The sequence below is a fragment of the Mercenaria mercenaria genome, chromosome 16 (assembly GCF_021730395.1).
Source record: "Mercenaria mercenaria strain notata chromosome 16, MADL_Memer_1, whole genome shotgun sequence".
Taxonomy (NCBI): domain Eukaryota; kingdom Metazoa; phylum Mollusca; class Bivalvia; order Venerida; family Veneridae; genus Mercenaria; species Mercenaria mercenaria.
Window position 1 is genome coordinate 60,098,535 of NC_069376.1, and position 25,017 is coordinate 60,123,551.

The following is a 25,017-nucleotide window of genomic DNA, read 5'->3' on the forward strand; positions in this document are numbered from 1 at the left end:
CCACAAGACCTAGGCATGTGGTATTTGATATGTAGCATTACCTTGTGGTCTTCTACCAAGATTGTTCAAATTATTACCCTGGGGTGAAAAGAGGCCCCGCCCCGAGGGTCACAAATTTTACATAGACTTATATAGGAATAAAATTTTAAAAACCTTCTTGTCTGAAACTGCAAGGCCTAAGCTTTTGATATTTGGTTTGTTGCATTGCCTAGTGGTCCTCTACCAAGATTATTCAAACTAGAATTGTCACAGGAGTGACTCATACCCCCACCATAGGTCTTGTCACAGAAGAATGGCAACCATAAGTAATCTTAAAAATACTTACAATAATACAAAAATGTCAAAAAAGCTTAATACTTAAAATGAAGTTTACTCGTCTTTGGAGTAGTTCATCCTATGCTTCCACATATAAGTAATACTAGTATAATTATGTGCCCTGGATGAGGGATAAGGTATATATAAAAAATCTCTAATATTAGAGATACACTAAAAGTGAATACAAAAAAAGTGTCTTACCGACCCATGTTACCACAGAAAAATGTATTTACTTTTTACATAGGACTGATAATAAAAAAGTTAGAAAAAATACCAAAAATATTAAATATCTAAAAATAGGATTTCTAAAAATAGACTAATTCCTGGAATTTAAGGTGAAGAAACTCAGTACAAAAGTTTTAAAAAAGTTACTTCCCTTTGGCTCTAAGCCAATCAGAATGAGATATAGTGAAAATACATCAAAATTAACCTTAAATTCTAAGTAAAAGGGGACATAATTCAAGGAAAATTGGTGTCAGAGTTATGCACCTTGTGTCACATGATCTGGGTGATGAGGTGGAACAACTATTTTAAGTTTGAATCAAATCCATTTAGTAATAACTGAGATACAGTGAATATACATCAAAATTAACCTTAAATTCTAAGTAAAAAGGGGCATAATTCATGAAATGTTGGTGTCAGAGTTATGCACCTTGTGTCACATGATGTGGGTGATGAGGTGAAACATCTATTTTAAGTTTGAATCAAATCCATTTTGTAATAACAGAGATATAGTGAAAATACATCAAAATCAACCTTAAATTGAAAGTAAACAGGGGCCATAATTAATAAAAAATTGATGTCAGAGTTAAGCACCTTATGTCACATGATGTGGGTGATGAGGTGGAACAACTATTTTAAGTTTGAATCAAATCCATTTAGTAATAACTGAGATATAGTGAAAATACAACAAAATTAACTTTAAATTCTAAGTAAAAGGGGACATAATTCATGAAAACTTGGTGTCAGAGTTATGCACCTTGTGTCACATGATGTGGGTGATAAGGTGGAACATCTATTTTAAGTTTGAATCAAATCCATTTAGTAATAACTGAGATAATAGATTTCGGGACGGGACGGGACGCGACGCGACGCGACATATACCCTCCTCCAAACATGTTTGGTGGGGGTATAATTATGTCACCGAGTTGAAAAGATGCCCCGCGCAGGGGGTCCCAAGTTTTACATAGATTTATATAGGAAAAAAAACTTTAAAAATCTTCTTGCCTGAAACTGCAAGGCCTAGGTTTTCGATTTTAGGTATTCAGCATTGCCTAGTGGTCCTCTACCGAAATTGTTCAAATTATGCACCTGGGTTCAAAAAGAGGCCCTGTCCTTGTGGTCCCAAGTTTTACATAGACTTATATAGGAAAAATCTTTAAAAATCTTCTTGTCTGAAAGTTCAAGATTTATGCTTTTGAGTTTTGGTATGTAGCATTATGTAATGGACCTCTAACAAGACTGTTCAAATTATGCCATGGGGTGAAAAGAGGTCCCGACCTGGGGGTCACTTGTTATATGAGTTTTATATGAAAAACTGATAAAAAATATCAGATCATATTTCCTGGACTGTTTAATTATAATTACCTGATCACCCCAAGTGATTAGGGCTCACCTAACAGTGACCTTGACCTACTGGCCTATTTTCTTTTTTTTTAAGGTACAGCCTTGAAATTTGGATGACATGTACAGTTTTGCACATCGATCTTAAAACTGACTTTCAGTAACCATAAAAGTGACCTACTGATCTACTGTCTTAATATTTTAGCATCAGTTTGACATTTGAAACATGTTCACACAACTGGGAAAAGATTTCAATGCTTACTTACATTTGACTTCCTTACCTGATTTCTTACACTTGTCAATGTAGCTCATATTATTTAGGTGAGCGATCCATGGTCATCATAAGCCCCTTGTTTTCTAAAAACCCTTAATATTTCCACAAATATGGAACAATACATTGTATTGAAAAGGGGACGAATCGACTTGGGGCTGAAAAGGTTGGGGGCGAAGTGTCCCAAAAGCTCCTGTCCACACCTTAAAACCGGGCATATAGTGGCATACCCTAAGCTGAAATTGATATTGATAGAGTATATATTGAGGTTGATATATGAAAAATATATTTTAAAAGTCTGTCCGTAGAATTTTTTCTGGAGATGGCTTTTAGAGATCACTTCTTCGCGGTCCCTTGGATGGTTTCTTGATACTGTCGACACGCGGTATGTACAAAAAAAGCATCAAAGTTGCACTATCCGTGGTGCAGCAATCTTTAGTGTGAATGTAAACGGGTAAATTTTGCAACAAAACTGGAAAACAAAAGGGCCATGATTGTAGGCCGGTGGTCTAGTGGTAACACGCTTGACTGTCAATCCAGAGGTCCAGGATTCGAACCCCGGTCTAGGCTCTTGAAATTTCTGAGATGCTCTTGAGTGTCTCCCGCCTAACCTAGAGGCATGTACTGATTCTTCCCAGGAAAGACGGCTTCGCGTGTATCGGTGCTATACACCGGGCACGTTTAAGAACCAGACTGTCTATTCGCAAAGAGCTAGGCTAGTCTGTATCTTAAAAGTTCTCTCTATCTGTTCTGGGGGCTTTGTCTCACTCTGTCCCTCTGGTCAGGTCGCTCTGTGTCTGTACTAGTAGAGGATGAATTTCGCACCCTGTGTGGCTGCGTTTGCTATATGTAAAGTGCCTTTGAACGTGTTATCATGAAAAGGGCGCTATATAAATCTGGTATAATAATAATAATAATAATAATAATAATAATAATAATTGTCCTAGATTGCTCACCCGGGTTTCACAACTCGAGCAGTCGGCAACCTTAACCATTAGGTAACGGAGGCTCAAATAAATATTAGATGTTTGACCTTTTTTACATTTAGATATGAAATTATCGTATGACGGAAGAATCTCTTCAAAAGAAAATAATAATTCTTCATCCGTTCAGTTCCATAAAGTAGCATTATATTTATACTTTGCTGAACGAAATGGAATATTATTTTACAATCTTAAAGATTATATTCACGTATCATACAGTGTATTTTGCATATAATTAAAATGTACTTGTTGTATTTTTGAAGCAACCCGTCTACTGTATTTTTCCGTTACAGTTTCTTTTTGTTTGCGGGTCTACTTTGCGACGCATGGCTTTACGGCTGTGTTTGGGGTGCTCTGTGCTTCCTACCTTTTATCTTTCTTAGGGATGATGTGACAGTGGACGCCCTGTGCTGCAAACTGAGAAATTATGGAATTTATTGAGTTAGACACAAAGTTGTTGTCATCTGCAAAAAAGTAAAACAATAAGTGTGATTCGGTGTGCTACGAACGTTATATGTTTGCGATGAGGTTGTAATCTGCTGTTAACATTGCCACTTAAAGATATATTGCACCACTCATGACAGCTGTTGCAAGATAATGCCGTCTGATCTCACTTCATCGCATGCACAGGAATGTGCTATTGCTAGGGTTTATATTGAGATGGCCACTCAAGAGTAGGAACATTCTTTACATACAACTGTCTTCTATAATGGACATTGAGGAGAAAGGGATGAAGACAATTTCATTAGTCAGTAATATACATTGTTTAATCCATTTAAAAATAATGGGTTATTCTTGGTTGTTATGATTTGTATTTCTGAAAGAGGATGTACAATACTAGTATAATGTTTGGAAGAAAGACACAGCTCGTCCTCTATAAAGTTACACCCGTTGTGTACATAAAAAACTTGTGTCGACTTTGCTAAAGCTGATACTGGTTGTTACATTTCGGTTAAATATTTTTCTATATCATACTGCTCATACTTCACTCGAAATACTAGTAGTAGATGCTTTCCTTCTTTACTGATCTCGACATTTCATCTCGAAGTGTCATTCATCAGGGTGTCATTCACATAGTTGGAAAGCCAATTTATGCCATATATTTCGATTTTTTTTAAAGCAGCCGTTTCAAAAGGTGCTTTTAAAAGATAGCAAACTAATTACATATGACTTTGTGACCGCTTTTGATCGTTTCGTTACGATTTAAACCCATTTTGCAGAACGGAAGTCAACAGAATTCGTTTAACTTTTAAGTTGTATTTTTTAATTATTAACTAGCTTTACTGAAAATTTGGTGCTTTTGTCCAGTCTGTCTTTAAAATTCCATGTAAAAGATTCGCATCAACAACTGTATCTTTAGCTTAAGTTATTATTACCTCCCTTTGACTATCTGAAAAAGACTGAAAATAAACGAATTCAGAAGAAGCTATACTCACTTTTGAAATGTGCCTTTCTTGTCAGATTGTTGAAATATCTGATATCTTTCAAATGCAAATAGGGATTTGACACACTGTAATGAGTCTTATTTCTTTAAATAAATCTTAAATAAATATTTGTAGAAGAGGTGTAATAAATAAATATCATTACATTTGATATTGTATAAGTATTATAATTTAAAGTACTGCTTATATCATGCATGTTTTGAAGAAACTACATGTCTTAAAGACTAAACATGTTCATTACATAGAATTCACTTCATCATTTTGATTTACTTTATATGTTCATTTATTAACAAAGAAAATGTACTTCCTAAATTTTGAAAATTTTGACAAGTTTGGAGGTTTTCCTCTTTAAATTATGAAAACAAGATTTCTATCAGTGAGACTTTCAACGGCAACGAACATTGAAAACACACATGAAATTAACTTTTGTTCTAAGGGATTTCAAGAATACAAATGATAGCGGAATCATTTAATTTCTTCTTGAGCATAAAATTTCATGGTTTTTATGAAAATGGCAATTTCGTTGAGATATGAATTCATGAATTTCAAGTTTTGAAGATAACATGATTGATAGTTTTGGTGGTTATTTTTTGGGGGTTGGTGGGGGGGGGGGGGGGGGGGGGGATTTCGAAGATTAACGTAACCGCAATATCCATGAAAATTAGTCCGCCGTGAAAACTAATTATTTTACAGTATTCACAAAATGTTAGATGTCATTCTTTTTGTCCCTGTCTTATGAAATATTCCAATGCTGAAACTTTCATTACTTTAATGCATTCACCTATTGACAATTAGTCTTCATTTACGATAGATTTTATGCTCGGGCCATTCAAAGGGGTTTTCATGAGGCGGGAAGAAAAGGTGCGCACATGGAAAGATGACTGATAAGCAATAATTATGTCCAAGCACAGATTTCAGCTTGTCCGTAAATGGTCTTGGATCAGAAATCACTAATCTGTTGGTATCCACTTTCTTCTGTTCAAACTGGGTTATACCGCCGTTAATTAGGTCAAACTGTTCCTGTATAAAGGCAGAACTCAGAATCACAAACAGCATATTTAATGTAAACGTGAGCATAACATTTGCTATATGAAAACTGCTGTAGCCTAAGCATGCGCGTAGTAATGCAAATGGTGCGAATAAATCCTATGCAGATAGAAGAACAACTTTGAATAAGTACGGCACAAAGTAAACTGATGTATAAGACGTACCAAACATTGCCCGAACTAGAAACACCACAAAATGTCTTTGGTTGTAAAATCCTATACAACGCCTCGTGAAGAAGCAATGGTGGTCACGTTTCAAGATGCAGTTGTCACAGAAAGGACAGTGATGGCACCGGGGTGGGGCAGTCAGTTCACACTTCTTGCACAATCTCCAAGACCAATAAGAACTACGTCTTGGTGTGGATGGAGCTGATACAGGCCCCGGAATTGAGCTCTTCATTGCCTGGTTTGTACCGTTGACAACAATGCCTTGTAACTCTGATTCGTTATCTTTATGATGACTTCCTTTATTAATACTGAAATGTTTGCTAGCAGTCTTTAACGAATTGTCCACAAGTCTTATACATAACCAGTTCGACATCATTTGAAAATAGATAACCAACAATAAACTCCTGTGCAAGAATAGTGTCCATGTACCGCTTCCATAGTAATACGGCATAATAAAAACACACGAGTAATAGAATACACCAGTTATGGTATACAGGTAGATTGGTGCAGCTATCACATTGAGGATCTCTGACTGTAGGTCTGTGTGAGGTCTTGCTGTCATGCAGCGCTCAATTCTTTCTTTTATCTTCTCCATTTTAAGTAACAGTCCAAATGTAATTTCCTTTTTTCTCTCAATTTAATCACAAATATTTCATTCCACTCTTTAGCCTCTATATACATCACAGTTCTTTCAAAGTTCTGAGACGACCTTTATTAGGTGTCCATCATATTGGTCAGTCAAATATTTGTAAAATCTTTAACTGGTTGACCAGTTCATGCTTGTCTAAAGCAATGCACTGTATATCCTTTTTCTGTTTGCAAAAATCAATAAATACATTGAAGTCCTTGAAAAATAAATCATAATATGATATTCTGAAGGAAATTCAATGCGAGATTACAGAAGAGGACCAATTATGCTAGTATTTCGACCGTTTATATATACTTTATATCTTATGCATAGCTAATAGTGACTCCTGTGGGAAATGTTTGTATTATAGTAGCTAGGTATACAGACTGTTTACTGAATGGATTTATTTCGCTTCTTCAACCCATTTTTGCTAAAATTATCGGTATTTGTCAATTTAAATACTGTTAAAGTGAATTAAAATGTCAAGGTAATATTACTTAAGAATGGCAAAATTTGCCAACGATATATAATTGGCTTTATAATTATATACCTAGGCTTTATATTGATTAAGTATGGCTAACTTAACTCTTCACATGAATATTGGTATTTTTATTTCAAGATTGTGATATAATTTCAAGCCAAAATAACTTAAAATTTCAAAGAGGGATAAACATGTTCTTAAAGAAACGGTCATCCACATTGTTCAAATATGAAAAATTAAATATCACAAGGATGTGTACTAAGACGCTGTCGCGTCAGCCATTGTTTAAAGGATACGACAAGTCACGTGAGCGGCAACCATTGTTTAAAGGATATGTTAACTTGTCATATCCTTTACACAATGTCGTGGTCGCTATTTTTAAAAGGATATGACAAGTAAAATATCATGAACACGTGTACTAGGACGCTAGCTCGTTATATCCTTTACACAATGTCGTGGTCGCTATTTTTCAAAAGGATATGACAAGTAAAATATCATGAACACGTGTACTAGGACGCTAACTCGTCATATCCTTTACACAATGTCGTGGTCGCTATTTTTAAAAGGATATGACAAGTCAAATATCATAAACACGTGTACTAGGACGATGTCGCATTCGCGACATTGTTTAAATGATATGGCATGCAATATATCACAAACATGTGTACCAAGACACTTTGGCGGTAGCAACATGTTTTAATTTAAGATGACAAGACAAATATCACAAACATGTGTACTAGGACGCTTTCACAGTGGTCAGACAGGTTAAAGAAAAGAAAACTCAAATGTCACAAACATGTGTACTAGGACGCTGTCGCGGTCGCTTTTGTTTAAGGAAGATGACAACTTAAAATATCATAAAAATGTGTACCAGGACAACTCAAAATAGGTCGCTGTCGCGGATGTTACATTATTTAAAGAATTTGACAACTAAAATATCACAAACACGTGTATCAGGACGTTGTCACGGTTGCCACATTGTATAAAGATGACAAATCAAATCTCAATCATGTGTATCCTGTTACTACATTGTTTAAAGATGACATGTCAAATATTACAAACACGTGTATTAGCAGACTGTTGTCTCATTGTTTAAAGGATATTGCAAGTCAAATATCACAAACACGTGCACTAGGACGCTGTTTCATTCGCTACACTATTTAAAGAATTTGACAACTGAAATATCACAAACACTTAAGACTAAGACCCTGTCGTGGTCGCCACATTGTTGAATGAATATGGCAACTAAAATATCACAAACACTCGTACCAGGATACTGTTGCCAAATTGTTTAATGAATATGACATATAAGATATCACAAACACGTCATTAAAGAGACTTTTTATTCTACATAGGAAAGCAACATAAAGAAATGCATATAGTTAGAAAACCTAGGAGAAACCGTGTTTGTCAGGAGTGTAGCTAGGTTGACACTATTAGTATTAGTAATACGTATTACACATAAATCAATCTAGAATGTAACCTGACACAAAAAACCCATTCTGACAGAACCTTCAAACTGGGACCAAGGTATGGTTCTGTGCATTGTTTTTAACAAATCTCAAGAAAAAAAAACAGTGCTGTGGCAGTTAGCTCAGGGAGCTCATTCCGGTAACATCCACTGTTAACTATCACTTTATTGAAGTACCGTTCACAAAATCACATTGTATCAACATGAAGAAAAAGAGTTGACTGTCAAAATTTTAACTTTGTTAACAAAAATGTTTACAATGCAAGTATAAATTTAATTTTCTTACAAAATTTTCAATAATTCAATACACAACACTTTTCTTGGGTTAAAATACTTCTCTAAAAACTGTTCAAAGAAATCATTTTTTGTTCTTTCTACAAACAAAAAAACAGTGCTCCTGTCCGTTAAAGTCCTGTCAATGACGGCACCAACTACTCCCCTAACAAGTCGAATAAAATTAAAACATCAAAAAATTACAAAATGCTGCCAGCAGCCAAAAACATGATAATAAAGTATCTATAACATACACTGCAAGCCAGCAGTCACAGAATATCTATATAAACTCTAAAACAGGCATTGCAAAATAAACATTTGTAACAATATGGAGGGAGTGAGTAACATAAATTGAAGTGCTTCTACACCTAGTAAAGCTAAATGGGTAACAAAATAAGCAGCAAAGTTTGGGAGTTATGATGTTGTTTAAAGAAGTAACTATTAAAAGTCTTGTGATCTATATCCCAAGACATTTCTTTAAAAAAAAATTTAACCTGAAGGGTGCTTTACAGACCTGAATACTGTAATAGATATTTATAACCTGTATATCTCTTGAAAGCTTTATCTTAATTATCATAAAAATAACAGCATAAAACCAAACTTAAAAAACGTATAGTCAATAAATGCGTTGTCATTAAATTGCACACAAATAAAAAATGCATTTCATTATACAAGGATGGATACAAATAGTTTTAAAACACACTGAAAATGTACAACACAAATGAAGAAAAGGATGGCAAGCTTTGTTCAGTCTTCTCACTGGTCCGTTTATATGAAGTTAAGATAATAAACTTCTTAAAAAAATCTCTCAAGATAATTCTGCATGTTTGGGTCAAAAGTTTTTATACCATGTAACTCAGTTGCTTCAAAACTTTTTTGCTGGACTTAAGTGAAAGATATGGACCTCCTGCAAGTTTTCATGACAGTTTGTTAGAAAATCACAGTTCTGATGACATGTTGGGGTATAGCAAAATTATACAATGTAGATTTAAATGAATCTTATCACAGTCGTAAATATACAATATGTATTGTTTAGACAGATAGTAATGTTGCCAGTGTTATGGATTAACATACAGGCTGTCCTATATTTGTCACATGATTTATATTACCGATATTGTGGATCAAGGTATTATTCAAGGTTAACTAGATAAATGATGTCAAGCTATTACTTTCAGCATAACAAACATGTAGAACTACCTTAACATCAAAGCAGTGGTATCACTTTATTTACAGAAACAAAAAGAAGTCCTAACTTAGACAATGTAACAGTTTTCAAGTTAATACTTGCAATGATGTTTATATTTTTATTATAAAAAGCATCTGATATGTAAAAATTTGTAAAACACAAATTTAACCTAATTTGGTAGATCCAATATAAACCATGTATGTACCGCAATGGCAATGCCAGCCATTCAATAAAAAGTAACTGACATGTATTTAAGCAGACTTGTTTATACCTCATGTAGGAAATTCCTACATGCCTCAATAAATGTATTCTACAGAGGCAATAAATCAACTCTATAACTGTGTCAACATATGTATTCATCTTGAAATCTCAACCCCTTTTTTCTGTCCTAATAAAAATCTCGGGTAAGTATTTAGAATAAACATTTACTCATTTTAATTGTTGAAACATAAATTAGGTAAGAACAGGGTCAAAACTATACAACACAAACAGACTACACTCGTCAGTGTTTAGTACTTTTTAAAAATAAAATCTTTCCAATCAAAGATTTTGTCATGAATAGAGGAAAAAGTAAGTCATACAAATATAAATTCAAGAAAAGCAGAAATTAATATTACTAATTTCTAACTGCTAAATTTAGTGGGATTTTTTTTCAATAGAAAGAATTTCACCACTAAGCTGTTAAAATAAGTTAGTATGCATAAAATTAAAAAATAACAAAAATCATTTTTGTCAGAAATTATGTCAGTATGAAACAGACACTCAAAAAAAGGTTACAGCTCAATAAATGTAAACCAAAACTTTCACATGTATTAACTGGTATAATATAAGTCAACGGTTGCTGAATTAAAGACCAATATGTTCTTACAGCTATAACTCCACACAAATTTAGTCAAAATCTGTAAAATGTTATCTCCAATATAATTATAACATGGCCAAGTTACAACTAGATTTTACTGATTTTTTTTTAGGACTTCAGAATTTAATAACTTAAGCAAAATTCAACTCTTGCAATAGAAAACTGCCACACTAACTTCTCTGGGGACGGAAATAAAAATGCATTTGATTCAACATTAAATTGTGATTGTCAACTATTAATATATTTACATTTTCTACCTCTTGTATAACCGAAATTCAAAATCAAAATAAAATTAGAAATTTTCTCATTTTTTTTATACAACACACTATTTTCAAGAATGTTACTTGTATAAGTGCCAGATTTTACTTTCACCTTAATATTCAACAAACATAAAATCATAAATGTTACAAAAATTCTAAATAAGATGGTATCACAGTCGGAATAAAACATTCATATATCACAGTCTATTCATTTCCGCGAGGAAATTACCACATCTTTTTCTTTGGAAGAGAGGAGCCACTGCTTGAAGCTGAAGATGTTGGTCTCTCATCGTCACGGAAACCACTCCTTGTGTTCACAGTTTCTCTTCCATGCACCTGACAAAGAAACAATACACTGTATAGCAACAGATTCTATAATGAAAAAAACTATCTGTACAGTTTGAGAACTGCTAAAAGCTTAATATTTTTAATTTGAGATGCTGTGCAATCTAAGTGTTTTGTAGATTTCCTGGCTGAGTCAACCCACAAAATCAAATCCCAACTAACTGGGATTACTAACAGGTAACTGGCTACTTTATACAGGTGGTCGCTAAGGTCACTTAAACTTTACATGTATTTTTTTCATGGACATAACTAGTGTGTAGGACACCTAATTTTGACATATTGTACTATGTCTAGTAGAATATTTGAGCCGTGCCATGAGAAAATCAACATAGTGGGTTTGCGACCAGCTGTTTGCTTTTAAAGCCTATTGGAATTGGAGAAACTGTTAGCGAACAGCATGGAGCCTGACCAGACTGCGCGGATGTGCAGGCTGGTCTGGATCCATGCTGGTCGCACACCCACTATGTTGGTTTTCTCATGGCACGGCTCATTTAACAAAAATGATGAGTAAAATATAGCTTATTAACCTTCCTTTCCCTGAGGCTGGTCTGGGAGCCAAACAGTTTCTCAATGCCCTGGGTTCCCTTGGTCATAGCATCCTTGATATCCTTGTCCATCCCTGGCACTGCCATATCTCCAAACACCTGTAATACACACATATATCTTCATACATGAAATGTCTATCCATTACTATGGAACATTTAACTACAGGAAATTTCCAGATGAACTTAACAATACTGCAATAGCAGATCTTGTAGTTTTACAAAGCCACAAAGCTGTAGTTTTCATATTTGATTACATGCATCCTATTGTTATTTGAAACATGTGCAGTTTACTTTAATTCTTCACAGAAACAGAGTGTTCTTTTAGTATTACTAATCAGCAACATCATTCATGTACAATAAAACTGTAACCATGGCTAGCTCATAAACTTTTGTCAATGATTACTAATGCTAAATCATGCTGCAGTTCAAATATATAAAAAGAGAACATAATCTTTTTTTTTAATAGGGAATCTACAAAATGATGCAAACAGAGTCAGCACTGTTGTTTCAAAAACTAGAGCTATTACTAAATGAGATCAATACCTTAAATACCACTTTGTCAAAGGAAAGAAAACATTTTGTGGACAAAAAAACCAAAGAGATGGGGGCAGCTGGTATCCCAAGTGACCTTGAACTTAATAAAATTACCAGATAAAATAACTGAAGGCAAAAATTCCCCTTTGCCCCAAGACACTTTCATTGGAATTCCTTTAACCTTTAGCCTGCTGGCGTCAAGTTTTTCTGCCTTTGCGACCATTGCAGACCAAGATCAGCCTGCACATCCGTGCAGTCTGATCATGGTCTGCACTGTTCGCTATTCAGTCAGTAAATTTTCAGTGAACACCCCTTTGAATAATAAGTGGTATTGCTCAAATTGAATGATGGACCAGTCCATTTTAGAAATTTAGCAGGCTAAGGGTTAAAATAGTGAAAGTAATATGCTTCAAACAACTTGGCCAAGTCCCCCACCTTTACCCACCCCTCTCCCCACTCACCAAAACAAACTAGAGCTATCACTAAGGGTGATGAATGTACCCCCCGCATGCACTGACACAGTACATTGCAATTTGACGCATACAAGATTGCATAATTATGTGTACTGTATGTATATAGACTGTATGTATACAGTATAGTAACAAAAAACAAAGTCCCAGAACTATGCACAATATTTATCTAAAAGAACGTAACATGCACCATGCACAACTAGGGTTTGTACTGATCACTTGTGTGAAGTTTCATTAAATTGTGTGCAAGGGTTCGGAAGATTAGGCGCGCACAAGATTGCATAAGCAGACTGTATGTACATAGTATGTTAACAAGAAACAAAGTCCCATTTCTCTGCAATTTTTGTTGTTGAAAGAACCTAACATGCCCCATGCACAACTACTGTTGTTACTGATCACTTGTGTGAAGTTTCATTAAATTGTGTCATGGGGATGAGGAGAGATGGTGCGCACAAGATTATGTCTATGTATATAGTATGGTAACAAAAAAACAAAGTCCCGTAACTCTGCAATTTTTTTTTCTGAAAGAACCTAACATGCCCCATGCACAACTACTGTTGTTACTGATCACTTGTATGACGTTTCATTAAATTGTGTCAAGGGGATGAGGAGAGATGGTGCGCACAAGATTGTGTCTACCGACAGACAGACAACCTGAAACCAGTATACCCCGCCTTACAACTTTGTTGTCCGGGGGGGGGGGGGGGGGGGGGGGGGGTTCAAAGATATACACATCTTGGTGTGATCACCCTCCCTAGAAAAAAATAAGCCTAGTACAACAATGTAATTATTGTATGAAGTTTCATTAAAATCCCTTTTGAACTGTGGATGTATTTTGCTTTACCAACGTGATCAAATATGGGTGCCCTACTGCTCGCAATATCTGTCCCTCCAAGAAAAAAAAAGTCACACACAAAAACACTTTATGGTGATCACATGTACGAAGTTTTATTTGACTCTGGAATCCCTTTAAAACTTGAAAGCAGATCACTCAACAAATTTGCAAACTTGAGGTCTGTGGGTTCATCCCCACCCCATCTTTGTCTATTCTATGTCTTCATGGTGGTTTCCTGTACAGAGTTCAACTTATTCCCTTTAAAACTGTTTCATTTGTTTCCAAACATTTCGCAACTGACTGGCTGATCAACCAACCAATCAACAAAAGTAAATTTTATTTTGGCAAGTATGAAATTATGAAGTAAAAGATGTTGATAGAGATACAAACCTCAACAACAGCACCATCAGGTAAGCGTAGAAACTGTCTATACAGTTGTCTGAGACCGTCCAGATGTACTGTATGTATTGCTACATGTGTTGTTATTTCCTTGTGTGTCTCTTTGCGTCTCTGTTCATCCTCCTCTAGGGTGCACTCATTCCACACACTTTCCTCCATCTACATATCATAATGTATCATATTTGTGTACATTATGTGTGTAGAACACTTATATATGCACAGTTTGAGTATAATCTTTGCGTATGTACATTCTATACTTATAGCCTTTTATGTGCACATACTAAGTAACTAACATAATATGTTAATAATCATTTAAAAGTTGATTTATATAATCTATATACATATTCTAACATTCAATATGTGTAATCACATTGTAATATTGAATGCATTTAATCTTTGTATGTACATACTTTTAACGTACTAGGTGTGTAATCACATTCATTTCTGTATTAACAATTATCCGTAGATGTGCACAATTTAAGAGTCTATGTTTATAATCCTTGCATGCACATATTTTATAGATATTTATATTTAATTTAGAAAACAGAGGTAGGAAACAGGTATGTGACAGCCATTACTTTCAAGGTTATTGACCACTATATGAGAAGAAATTTAAAATGCTCTCATTTTATCCAAAATCAAGTGATGTAACTCAGAAAATGTTCATCTGATATTTTAAAAACACTTCTCTTTGACAAAGAAAAAGTAAGCACTGGTCTATGCTAAAACTTTGCATAATATCACTTTAGTGATTAAACTATCTTAAAATCAAGGTCAGGGTGAATTAATAGCAAGACTTGGGATATGAACTATGAAAATGTAAGCAATACATGGCTGTGCCTACGGGACTAAAGTCTGGTGTAAAGGGTAGGCCCCAGGAGACTAGGTTCTAGTGTAAAGTAAACATAGAATATGTATTTACATCTTCCTCCTCCCAGATGTAGTCAAACACAGCAACTTTCCTCCTTTCACCCTCCTCTCCACGCCATGCCTCTGCTCTGTTTACAATGTAATGCAACTCCTGATTGGATAACTCTAGATCGTAAGGTACAAAGAAGTTCTCTTCCTTCCCACGCAGACGCCAGTAGATATCAAGCAGACGTCCATTGTTGTGTAACCTGTAAAATAAAACAATTTCAGTGCTATAAATCAGAAGCATACCAACTACATACTCATAAAATAATCTATACATACTTGCTTTTTTTATAACCATCTCTCAATTCTTGTCTTGTCGTTTAGCAGTTTGTATGCGCCATGGTGTAGATCAGCAGGCATTATACAGTAATCTTAACACTTGTCCGCATTAAATTTTTGTTTTATAAAGCTGTTTACATGTAATAAGTTAATATTATGAATTGTGCTGACTTTTCTGCAATAATTTGATTTAAACTATGTACTAAAGGTTATGATTAATAGACAGCTCTTTTTACATTTGTTATATCTGTTTGTACTGAACATCAGTAGCTGGTTAAAAAACTTATTCAGGGCTTATATTGTATTGTTATATGTCTTGCCGACTTAAAATAAAACTTATCTTATCTTATCTTATAGTTCAGAAATGTTCTAAAAAATATTTGACCATTAAACTTCCTACGAAATTCAACAAATTATCGATATCATCTATTCAGTCTGAATTACCAATGATGTATATACAATATTGTACTTATATACAATATATCAAAACATACGTTTGGATAAAAACCTGCATATATAAAAAACTACAATTGTTGTTTTTAGACGGATGGACGGAGGGATGGATAGAAAAGTGCAATCCTATTGTCCACGAAACTGGTTTTCAACCGGTAGGGAGTAATAAAATTGTCAAATATTTAAGACACCAGATGACACAGAGCTCCAGATAAGCTGCGTATTTGCGTATTTACGCAATTAAAATTGCAGAAAACCCAATTGAATTCATACAGTGTGCGTACTGAAACGCAATTAAAATTCCTAATACCCAATTCGTAAAAAATAGCTTGCGTACCGCATTTTCCTTATAACTAGAACGGGTACGAGACTTTAACACTAGATTTGACTGACTGGTTATACGTTACTGCAGAACAGGTTGCAATTATCGGAAAAATAACAGGACCATTCAGTCGGCTGATCGGTGTTATTTGGACGCTTTGTAAACAATTTTACGCCGATAAAATGTAAAGAGGTTGCAGGAAAAAACATTGTTGCAGCACAAACAATATTTTGCTGTTCAACAATGACAGTTATCTGTTTGTGATGATGTAGTGTCACCAATACTGGATGACACCTTTTGGGACAATGCATATTGCGGTGACCACATCGTTCGGGATATTGTGGATGAACTGATCTCAGACTGCATTAAAAGTGAAAAAGAAAACAACAGTATGAAACATTCATTACAATTTTAAATGCATTTTTGTATTAAACATTGAAGGGCGCCATTAAAATACTTAGTCAGTCCTATTTAATGATATATACCATGTATACTGTAAGCAAAAAAATACTCAATTGTTAGTGCGAGATTGGTAAAATACCCAATTGGTTTTAGCAAATACCCAATTACTTCTGAAAAGGCTGGGTAATGATATTATTTTTACCCAATTCAAATTTCCAATACCCATTTCAGACAAAAAGTGATGGGTAAATACCCAATTGCACCCAAAGCTTATCTGGAGCTCTGTGACATCAGCTTTAAAAGAACTGTTATATATATAGAGAGCTATCTACAGGATAGAGAAATATACTACCTGAGGAAGTACATGTAGAGAAAGGCTCCTGCCACAAACATGAAGCCAAGATACAGGAATGCTGTAACAAACACTCCACCCAGTCCAGAACCTTCAACACGGTAGAAATGGTACCACAGCTTGACAAAATCAGCAGTTGGTGTTGCACTATCATCTTCATAACGCTGTGTTATACAACATAAATCAGCTGATTGAAACTCTATATATTAGTTTGTTTTAAACTGTGAAATGGATGACTGTTTTTATGGCATATAAAAAACTAAACTGATCCAATTTGACAAAATAAAAACTTTCTGGGGTTGCTATTTCCTATCAGAATCATTTATTGTCCAGAATATTTAAACCAAGTTTCAAATCTGCAGTTATATTTGTATGTGAAAATCGATGCATTAAAATTAACAGCAGACTTAACAATAGACAATGATGCAATATTATCTGATAAGCATTTAAAGGAAAAAGCCTCAAGATGGACGTCTAAAAACATTTTTTTTTTAAAAAAGCATGTAGCAATGTCTATGAAATATTTTACAAACCTAAACAATAAAAGCTGCATAAAGCTCATCAAGACACTATCCATTAAGTTAATTTTTTTATTAACAATTAAACAACTAACAAACGAAAATACTTTTATGTGGTAAATGTAATTGTGCCCTTGAAGACCAGGGCCTCAAGGATATAAAACTGAGTTTCACAGACCAGTCTCTATACTCTAGCATGCCTGTTTCTGAATGTAAATTTGAAACTAACCAATGGCTAGGCTGCATTCTGAAAATAGTCTTCAATCTCAAGTTTTATGACCTTGGGCTCTGGACACTGAAATAAAACAAGCAGACCTTGAGAATACAGTCCATTGCCAGGATAAGGATTGGGTCCAGGACTGTCATGATGCCATATGCAATCACAAACTTGCATCCGAAATCTGGAAACTGGCCTAACAGTTTCTGGAAAGCGCCACACAGTGCAATCAGGAGTATAAAGACAAGGAGATTAAACATGGGTCCGAGAATGACGATGGCGATCTCTTGCTGGCTCGTCAACAATGTAGGCTGGTAGTTCAGTTCCACTGTGTACGGCAGGAAGTTGTACCTGTAATGATCAAATCATATTATTTGATAAACATCATCAAATATACAGTACTGTTAGCAAATATTAGCAAAAATGAGGACATTGTAGTATTTATAAAATAGTTTAAAAAAAACACCATGTCAAAATATACATACATCATGACATCTTAACCAATCAGTCTCGTTTTGTTTTAATAAAGCTAAATTGAAAATCCCATTAAATGGTTTAATTTCATGGGCATGAAATTTCATGGTTTTAGCCAAAGTAGTTATTTCATGGGCATGAAATTTCATGGTTTTAGCCAAAGTAGATATTTCATGGGCATGAATTTCATGGTTTTAGCCAAAGTAGATATTTCATGGGCATGAAATTTCATGGTCTTAGCCAAAGTAGTTATTTCATGGGGATATGAATTTCATGGATTTCAACTTTTGAAGATAAAATGAATGGGAATTTCAATTGTTCATTCGGATTGATTTTATGGATTAATGCAACCATGAAATATATGAAACTGCATCTCCCATGAAATTAATAAATTTGCAGAATATGAACATATTTGACTTACATGTTGATTGGAATGTTGATAGCACTCAAGTAGAACCACTGTCCCATATAATGTACAAATATCCTCAGAAAAAACACCACCGTCAGCATAAACATCATTCCCCAGAACTCACGACCACGCCACTGAGATATTCCAAGTTCAGACATGAACTGTCGAGCAACATACTCCATCTTCTCGTATGCCTTTCGCTGTGGACGTCCCATACCCGCTAGAGGATCTCTACAAATCAGAAAGTTTATCATGATAATAATAACATCTCATTAGACGTTTTCAAATTTTTAAATTGACAGAACATGTAATTCCAAATGAGACGAAAAATACTTCTCTGATGTGCAGACATATGATCCTTGCTGGTCGCATACCCACTATGTTGGTTTTCTCATGGCGTGGCTCAATTATAACCTGTTGAAGCTGCAGATATGATACTTTTTGAAGGTAGTACCTTCTTATCTTTCGGCTTAAAAAACACAATTCCAATCACATCAGGCTATATCCCTGCTTTTTAATGAAGGAGAAGATACCTGCAGGTGCACATGGATATATTTTGCGACTGGAATGGACACTAGGTATAAACAGGTACCAGAGAGAACATTATAAACCATGAAAGACCCACTTACTGTACAGACATTGTATGTTTCTCCAGTTCCTCGAGATGTGTCAATTTTTTCACTGTATAGTTAGGTTCAGTGATTGAGGTCTTCGGCAGCACCGTGTATAACTTATCATGGTACGCATCTACAGGGTTCTTCTCATATTTCTGAATAAAGATTGAATATCATTGTTTATTTTATGCTAACTGATGAAATACTGTGTTTTATCAGTGAGATATAATCCATATCACTCACCGCATATCACTCACTGTAAATGCCGATCTACTTTTACATTGTGTATAAATTTTAAATTATTTGCTTAAAACAGGATGAAAACTGTAGTCACACTTTGTTCTTGATAGTATATTTCTCGGTTCAAATTATTTTACTTAATGAGAATTTCATAACGTTATGCAGCAAAATATGAAATATATCTCGCCTCGAAGTGAGAAAATTTTCACATTTTCACTCGCGCTATGCGCTCATGAAAATATTTGAAATTTTCTCACTTCTCAGAGAGATATACTCCATATTCACTCAAAACAAACAAATATCCTCTATTTATTATATACTTTCTAATTGACTAACTGAGAAATACAAATGTAGTGATAAAATATAATGCATCTTTTCATTGTATTTATTTTTCTCTGCAATGAAACATATTTTCTATGTTTTCACTGGTTTTCCCAAACTATCTAAGAATCCATGGGCAGTGACTTTGGTATAACTTGAAGAGAAATAGTGCATACAAATAGTAAAGTAAGCTATTTCTTTGTTTAACAAAACTCGAAATATAAAATTTACAATCAAAACAACCCACTAACAGTACATCTTATCTGGTATTTGTTGTATAAATATAGTTTTATATTATGGCATAAAAATTCCACAAAGGGACACTACTAGAGAAACTGTTTCGCATTTTAGTATATATGGTATAAACAAGAAGCTGCATTCAATAAACGCTTGATGCCCCTTGATGTGGCATCCTTGTCGATACAAAGCAACCTAAGTCCAAAACGAGGTCAAGTTCAAGGTCAAACTGAGGTCAGGTGATGTCTGAAGATGAGGAATGGTCACAGGTTACATCTGCATTAGTATCAAGTCATTCTAGTAAGGGGTATTGATGCTAGATGAAACGGTCCCATTTGGTTAACCAAGAGATGGCCCATATAAAGCAACCTAAGTCCAAAATGAGGTCAAGGTCAAACTGAGGTCAGGTGATGTCTGAAGATAAGGAACGGCCACAGGTTACATCTGCATTAGTATCAAGTCATTCTAATAAGGGGTATTGATGCTAGACGAAACGGTCCCATTTGGTTAACCAAGAGATGGCCCATATAAAGCAACCTAAGTCCAAAATAAGGTCAAGGTCAAGGTCAAACTGAGGTCAGGTGATGTCTGAAGATGAGGAATGGTCACTGGTTACATCTGCATTAGTATCAAGTCATTCTAGTAAGGGGTATTGATGCTAGACGAAACGGTCCCATTTGGTTAACCTCGTACGGACGGATGAACAGACGGACGGATGGACAGGACAATCACTATATGCCTCCTGCATCAGAAGATGCCGGGGGCATAAAAAAGAATAGTATTTCATACCATTTAATTAATACAGACACTATATTTATGAATAAATTAATATCCTGTATTCACACCTTACAGCTTTGTCATAATTTTGACAAACAACTTTATTTCGTTTCCAATCCTTTCTGAAAGTTTTATTTGATGTTACAAATTCAGGTACTATTAGAGCTGTGCAGTATTCACTGTCTACCAGTTTTACAAGTGTTCGTACCATAACCAATTAAGCATGTGCACCAGTATACTTTGAGATATTATCCTTAGTGTCTAGTAAAGCTATTTTAGTAAATTCTAATGTTATTTCAAAAAAACCTTGAATAAATGTAAAATGAATGTAAAATTTCTTTGTGTCTCATTTTGAAAAATGCTAATTTGTTGACTTTTATATCATTTCTGTCAAAAATTATCGACAAGGAACAAGTTCTATTGTTTTCTACTCAAACCGAGCTATCAAATCTTAAAATGAAGATGAAGATTATTACTCCTCTTAAAGTAAGATAAGTTCTTGATGCTAAAACCAGAAAAATATCACAGTATGTACTGTGGTAAAGTCCGTAAGTACCATAATGTTCCACCTTATAAATCTAAGTTAAGGTACCAGACTCTACTCACTATAGGCTAAAGCAAGTTGATTCATAACAGAAAAGTTGTGATTTCATACTTGTAACGGTATACGTATATGTAGGATTTCCTTGTGTATTTCATTCAGTGTCTGAGGTGTCATTATTTAGAACACACATTCAATATAATTGTAAAATTGTTATTGCAAGTTTTAGACATTTAGATTTACCTGTAGTGAAACACTTGCTTTAATGATGAGACAACGTTTAGCAGACACTTATTATTTTGTACAGGGATTAATTACACGTACATATGCAGGTATGAAATCATAACGTCTCTATTACTTGCATACCAACTTGTTATTGTAAGGGATATTAAGTTAGTTACCTGTTCTAATTATGGTTAATTTATATTTAATAGTCTGTACAATACAAAACACCTAAACCAGTCACTTATTCACTATTCAGGACAATACTGGTACCAGTGCATCAAGTTCATGAAGACCAGGTGCATTGGGTTTGTGGGGAGGGGCTCATGGTGCAGACTGGAAAGGGATCCTCCCCAAACAAAAAAATCATAATTACATGCAATTTTGTGTATTTTTTGCCAATCTTAATTGTACTTTCCTACAATTAAAATGTTCATAATGTATGAAAATTAAAGACATTGTTTAAAAATCATAGCCCTACATTGCAACTGGACAACTTGGAACGTACATAAATATCCTCAACTTGTCGAGGTCCCAACTTACAGACACCAATTTAAGTCACTAGATTCGACAGACATGTGGTCAATGCAGGCCATATTTATCATTTGTGTAAGAGTATACACAGACATACACCATATGATAATAGTAAACCTCGAGTCAAATATATTAATGATTGTATAATTTCTATACACCATATACTCTATTTCTCCTTTCTTAGGGTAGCTGGTCAAGAATAAGGGTGTCTTGTCTTACAGCTAGCTTTTAGTGATGTTGTAAAGTGTCTGCCTTATGTGTGAGAGGGCCAGGGTTCGAGTCCCCAGTCACAGCTGAAATGTTTTCAACCTGTTTCATTGGCATGCAACGTTACACCTTGGAATGTCAAAAACTGGAATTTGAGAATGAATTCTAACATAGCAGAATTACATGCAGTCAGGCCAAGTATAAGGGTTATACTGCCTTGCTACAGAGCTAACTTTTATGGTACAGTGATAGTGTCCACCTTTAGATTTTCGTCATGGTCAGGGTTGCTACATTAGACACAAGATTTTAATAGCAACAGAGGCACTCATTTCCAATCCAGCAGCTGAGCTGTAATTATATGTACTATGCATCTTTAAATCAGTAATAAATCACTTTGTTGCTAGTTAATGTTTAAAATTAATCATAAATGAATCTGAAATAAGAAATTAAACATAAGGCATGTCTGTCTAACTCTTTTGTTGCAAGAAACCATTATTCATTTAGAGCAATAAGTAATAGTGAAAATAAACAAACCTTGTAATACATTCCAGGCATATGCTTGACCTTTCTGAATTCATCTTCGCTCTTCATGGCCTTGACATCTTCCGGCTCACTGTCCTCAGGGTCGCTGTCTTCCATCAGTAACAGGTCCAGCTTTTTATCCTTATGAAGCTTCCTTGAACCATACATGGTTGCCTTGTCAGATTCCTGTATATACATGAAATAATGTCAGTTAAAGTATTGTCAGTTTCCATAAAATTTATGATGTATTTCTGTTAAGCATTTGTCATATATTTCTATATATGCATTAACTAATGTTAGCAAAGGTTTTGTCATATTCCCACACATACATAAATTATATAAAGTAATGTCAGCTAAGATTTTTACAGATCAGATTCCCATATATATATTTATGAAGTACCGGTAATGTCAGCTTAGGTTTTGTCAGATTTCTGTTTACAGGGAAATTGTTAGTACATTAAAAATGTTTATTTTGTTATATCTATACAGTGAACAGTCTGTTATATGTACACGGATGTGGTGCAAACCAGCTTATTATATGTATGGCTGAATCATATTATAATGAATAATTCAGAAAATTACTACTAGTATTCTGTATTTAAAGTAGTCTGTTTTCCGAAATTTGCTAATAACTCAGAATTCATCACAGATACTTGTTTACATAGACACATCCCTCCCATCTGTCAGTACTACAGTAGATCAATATGGTCCAAGTGTACTTCTTGTCCAAGATATCATCAAAACAGGCATACATACATGTGACAAAATGCCGTTGGAGGTCAAGAGTCAAAATTCAGACTTTAAAATAGCCCATTTTGTATCAAACCTATATAGGTGTTTGATAGAAAATGGGGTATTTTAACAAAAGCTGTCACAGGAGACAGCGCGCTCGACTTTTCGATGCTGGATAGTGAAACTGGGCACATCTGAGGAAACTAGAGCTGTCACTGGAGTGTTTAATGACTCCAATTGTGGATGAAGATATTACACAATAGCCTGAGTCTGTGTCAAAAATATCAACTTAAAGTAATAAGAGAGGTAAAAATAAAATGTATCAAAACACTATATAAGTATATCCTAAGCAAAAAGGGGCATAATTCATTAAATATTGGTGCCAGAGTTCTGCACCTTGTGTCATATGGTGTGGGTGATGATGTTGAACAACTTTTTTAAGTTTGAATCAAATCCATTCAGTAATAACAGAGACAGAGTGAAAGTGCAAAACTTTAACCTAAAATTCTAAGTAAAAAGGGGAAATAATTCATGAAAGATTGGTCCCAGAGTTATGCACCTTGTGTCATATGATAAGGGTAATGATGTTGAACAATTGTTTAAGTTTGAATCAGATCCATTTAGTAATAACAGAGATAGAGTGAAAGTGCATAAAACTTTAACCTGAATTTCTAAGTAAAAATGTAAAATTGTGCCAGAGTTAGGCATCTTGTGTCATATGATGTGGGTGATGATGCTGAACAACTATTTTAAGTTTGAATCAAATCCATTCAGTAATAACAGAGGTAGAGTGAAAGTACACCAAAACTTTAACCTGAAATTCTAAGTAAAAAGGGGGAATAATTCATGAAAAAATGGTGCCAGAGTTATGCACCTTGTGTCATATGATGTAGGTGATGATGTTGAACAACTATTTTAAGTTTGACTCAAATCCATTCAGTAATAACAGAGATAGAGTGAAAGTGCATCAAAACTTTAACCTGAAAATCTAAGTGAAAAGGGGGGATAATTCATGAAATATTGGTGCCAGAGTTATGGCTCTTATGTCAGATGATGTGGATGATGATGAGGAATAAGTGTTTCAAGTTTGAATCAAATCTATCAAGTAATTACAGAGATAAGCTGAAAAAAGGGAAAGTGCACCAAAACTTTAACCAAGGTGGGGACGCGGAAAGACGCCGACGCCGAAGCCGACGCCAACGCTGGGGCAAGTAGGATAGCTCTCCTTATACTTCGTATAGTCGAGCTAAAAATGCAGTTGGGAGGGGTGTGTCTATGTAAACATGTGTCTGTGGAATTCATTGTATACTTTGACCGTAGTTGTATTATAATGTAATATGTACTTTGGAACACAGTTTTCAACATTCCTATCACGTTACTTACATTTATCAAGGTTTAGTCGAGTTTAATTGCTTGAAAGAATGCTGCGTAATTCATAACATATGCTGCTTGCTATAAATCAAATAAACCAGAATAAACTTTGAAAAAAATGGTTACAATATTGTGTTCCAATATATTACATAACAAGAGCACCGCCTTGCGGGTGCTGACGCTCATCTGATTTTTTTTGTATAATAGAAATATTGTCCTACCCATGATTTTCTAAGTCTAAAAAGGGCCATCATTCTTGCAAAAAGCAGGATAGAGTTATGTTT

The 25,017-nt window shown here is 34.7% G+C and overlaps 2 protein-coding genes across 5 annotated transcripts in view; both read right to left on the reverse strand.

The window, feature by feature from the left end:
• Positions 1–5,181: 5,181 nt before the first annotated feature.
• On the reverse strand, positions 5,182–6,700 carry LOC123540673 (palmitoyltransferase ZDHHC20-like). The gene has a single exon (XM_045325895.2). It carries the CDS (start codon positions 6,381–6,383, stop codon positions 5,721–5,723), a length of 663 nt encoding a protein of 220 aa, XP_045181830.2. The 5' UTR covers positions 6,384–6,700; the 3' UTR covers positions 5,182–5,720.
• A 1,526-nt stretch (positions 6,701–8,226) lies between these two features.
• The window catches only part of LOC123539694 (uncharacterized), a 46,401-nt gene continuing 29,610 nt past the window's right edge, over positions 8,227–25,017 (reverse strand). For all 4 annotated transcript variants that reach the window (XM_045324420.2, XM_045324419.2, XM_053527206.1 and 1 more), the window contains 9 exons: positions 22,643–22,816; positions 19,045–19,184; positions 18,428–18,646; positions 17,631–17,883; positions 16,798–16,961; positions 14,997–15,192; positions 14,066–14,233; positions 11,819–11,935; positions 8,227–11,282 (listed from right to left, as the gene is read on the reverse strand). In XM_045324420.2, the coding sequence (XP_045180355.2) occupies positions 11,172–11,282; positions 11,819–11,935; positions 14,066–14,233; positions 14,997–15,192; positions 16,798–16,961; positions 17,631–17,883; positions 18,428–18,646; positions 19,045–19,184; positions 22,643–22,816 (1,542 nt within the window). In that variant the 3' untranslated portion in view covers positions 8,227–11,171. The remainder of the gene's footprint in view (positions 11,283–11,818; positions 11,936–14,065; positions 14,234–14,996; positions 15,193–16,797; positions 16,962–17,630; positions 17,884–18,427; positions 18,647–19,044; positions 19,185–22,642; positions 22,817–25,017) is intronic.

Bases quoted from the DNA above. Each gene is read 5' to 3' on its own strand.
- LOC123540673 (XM_045325895.2), bottom strand. From the start codon at position 6,383: ATGGAGAAGATAAAAGAAAGAATTGAGCGCTGCATGACAGCAAGACCT.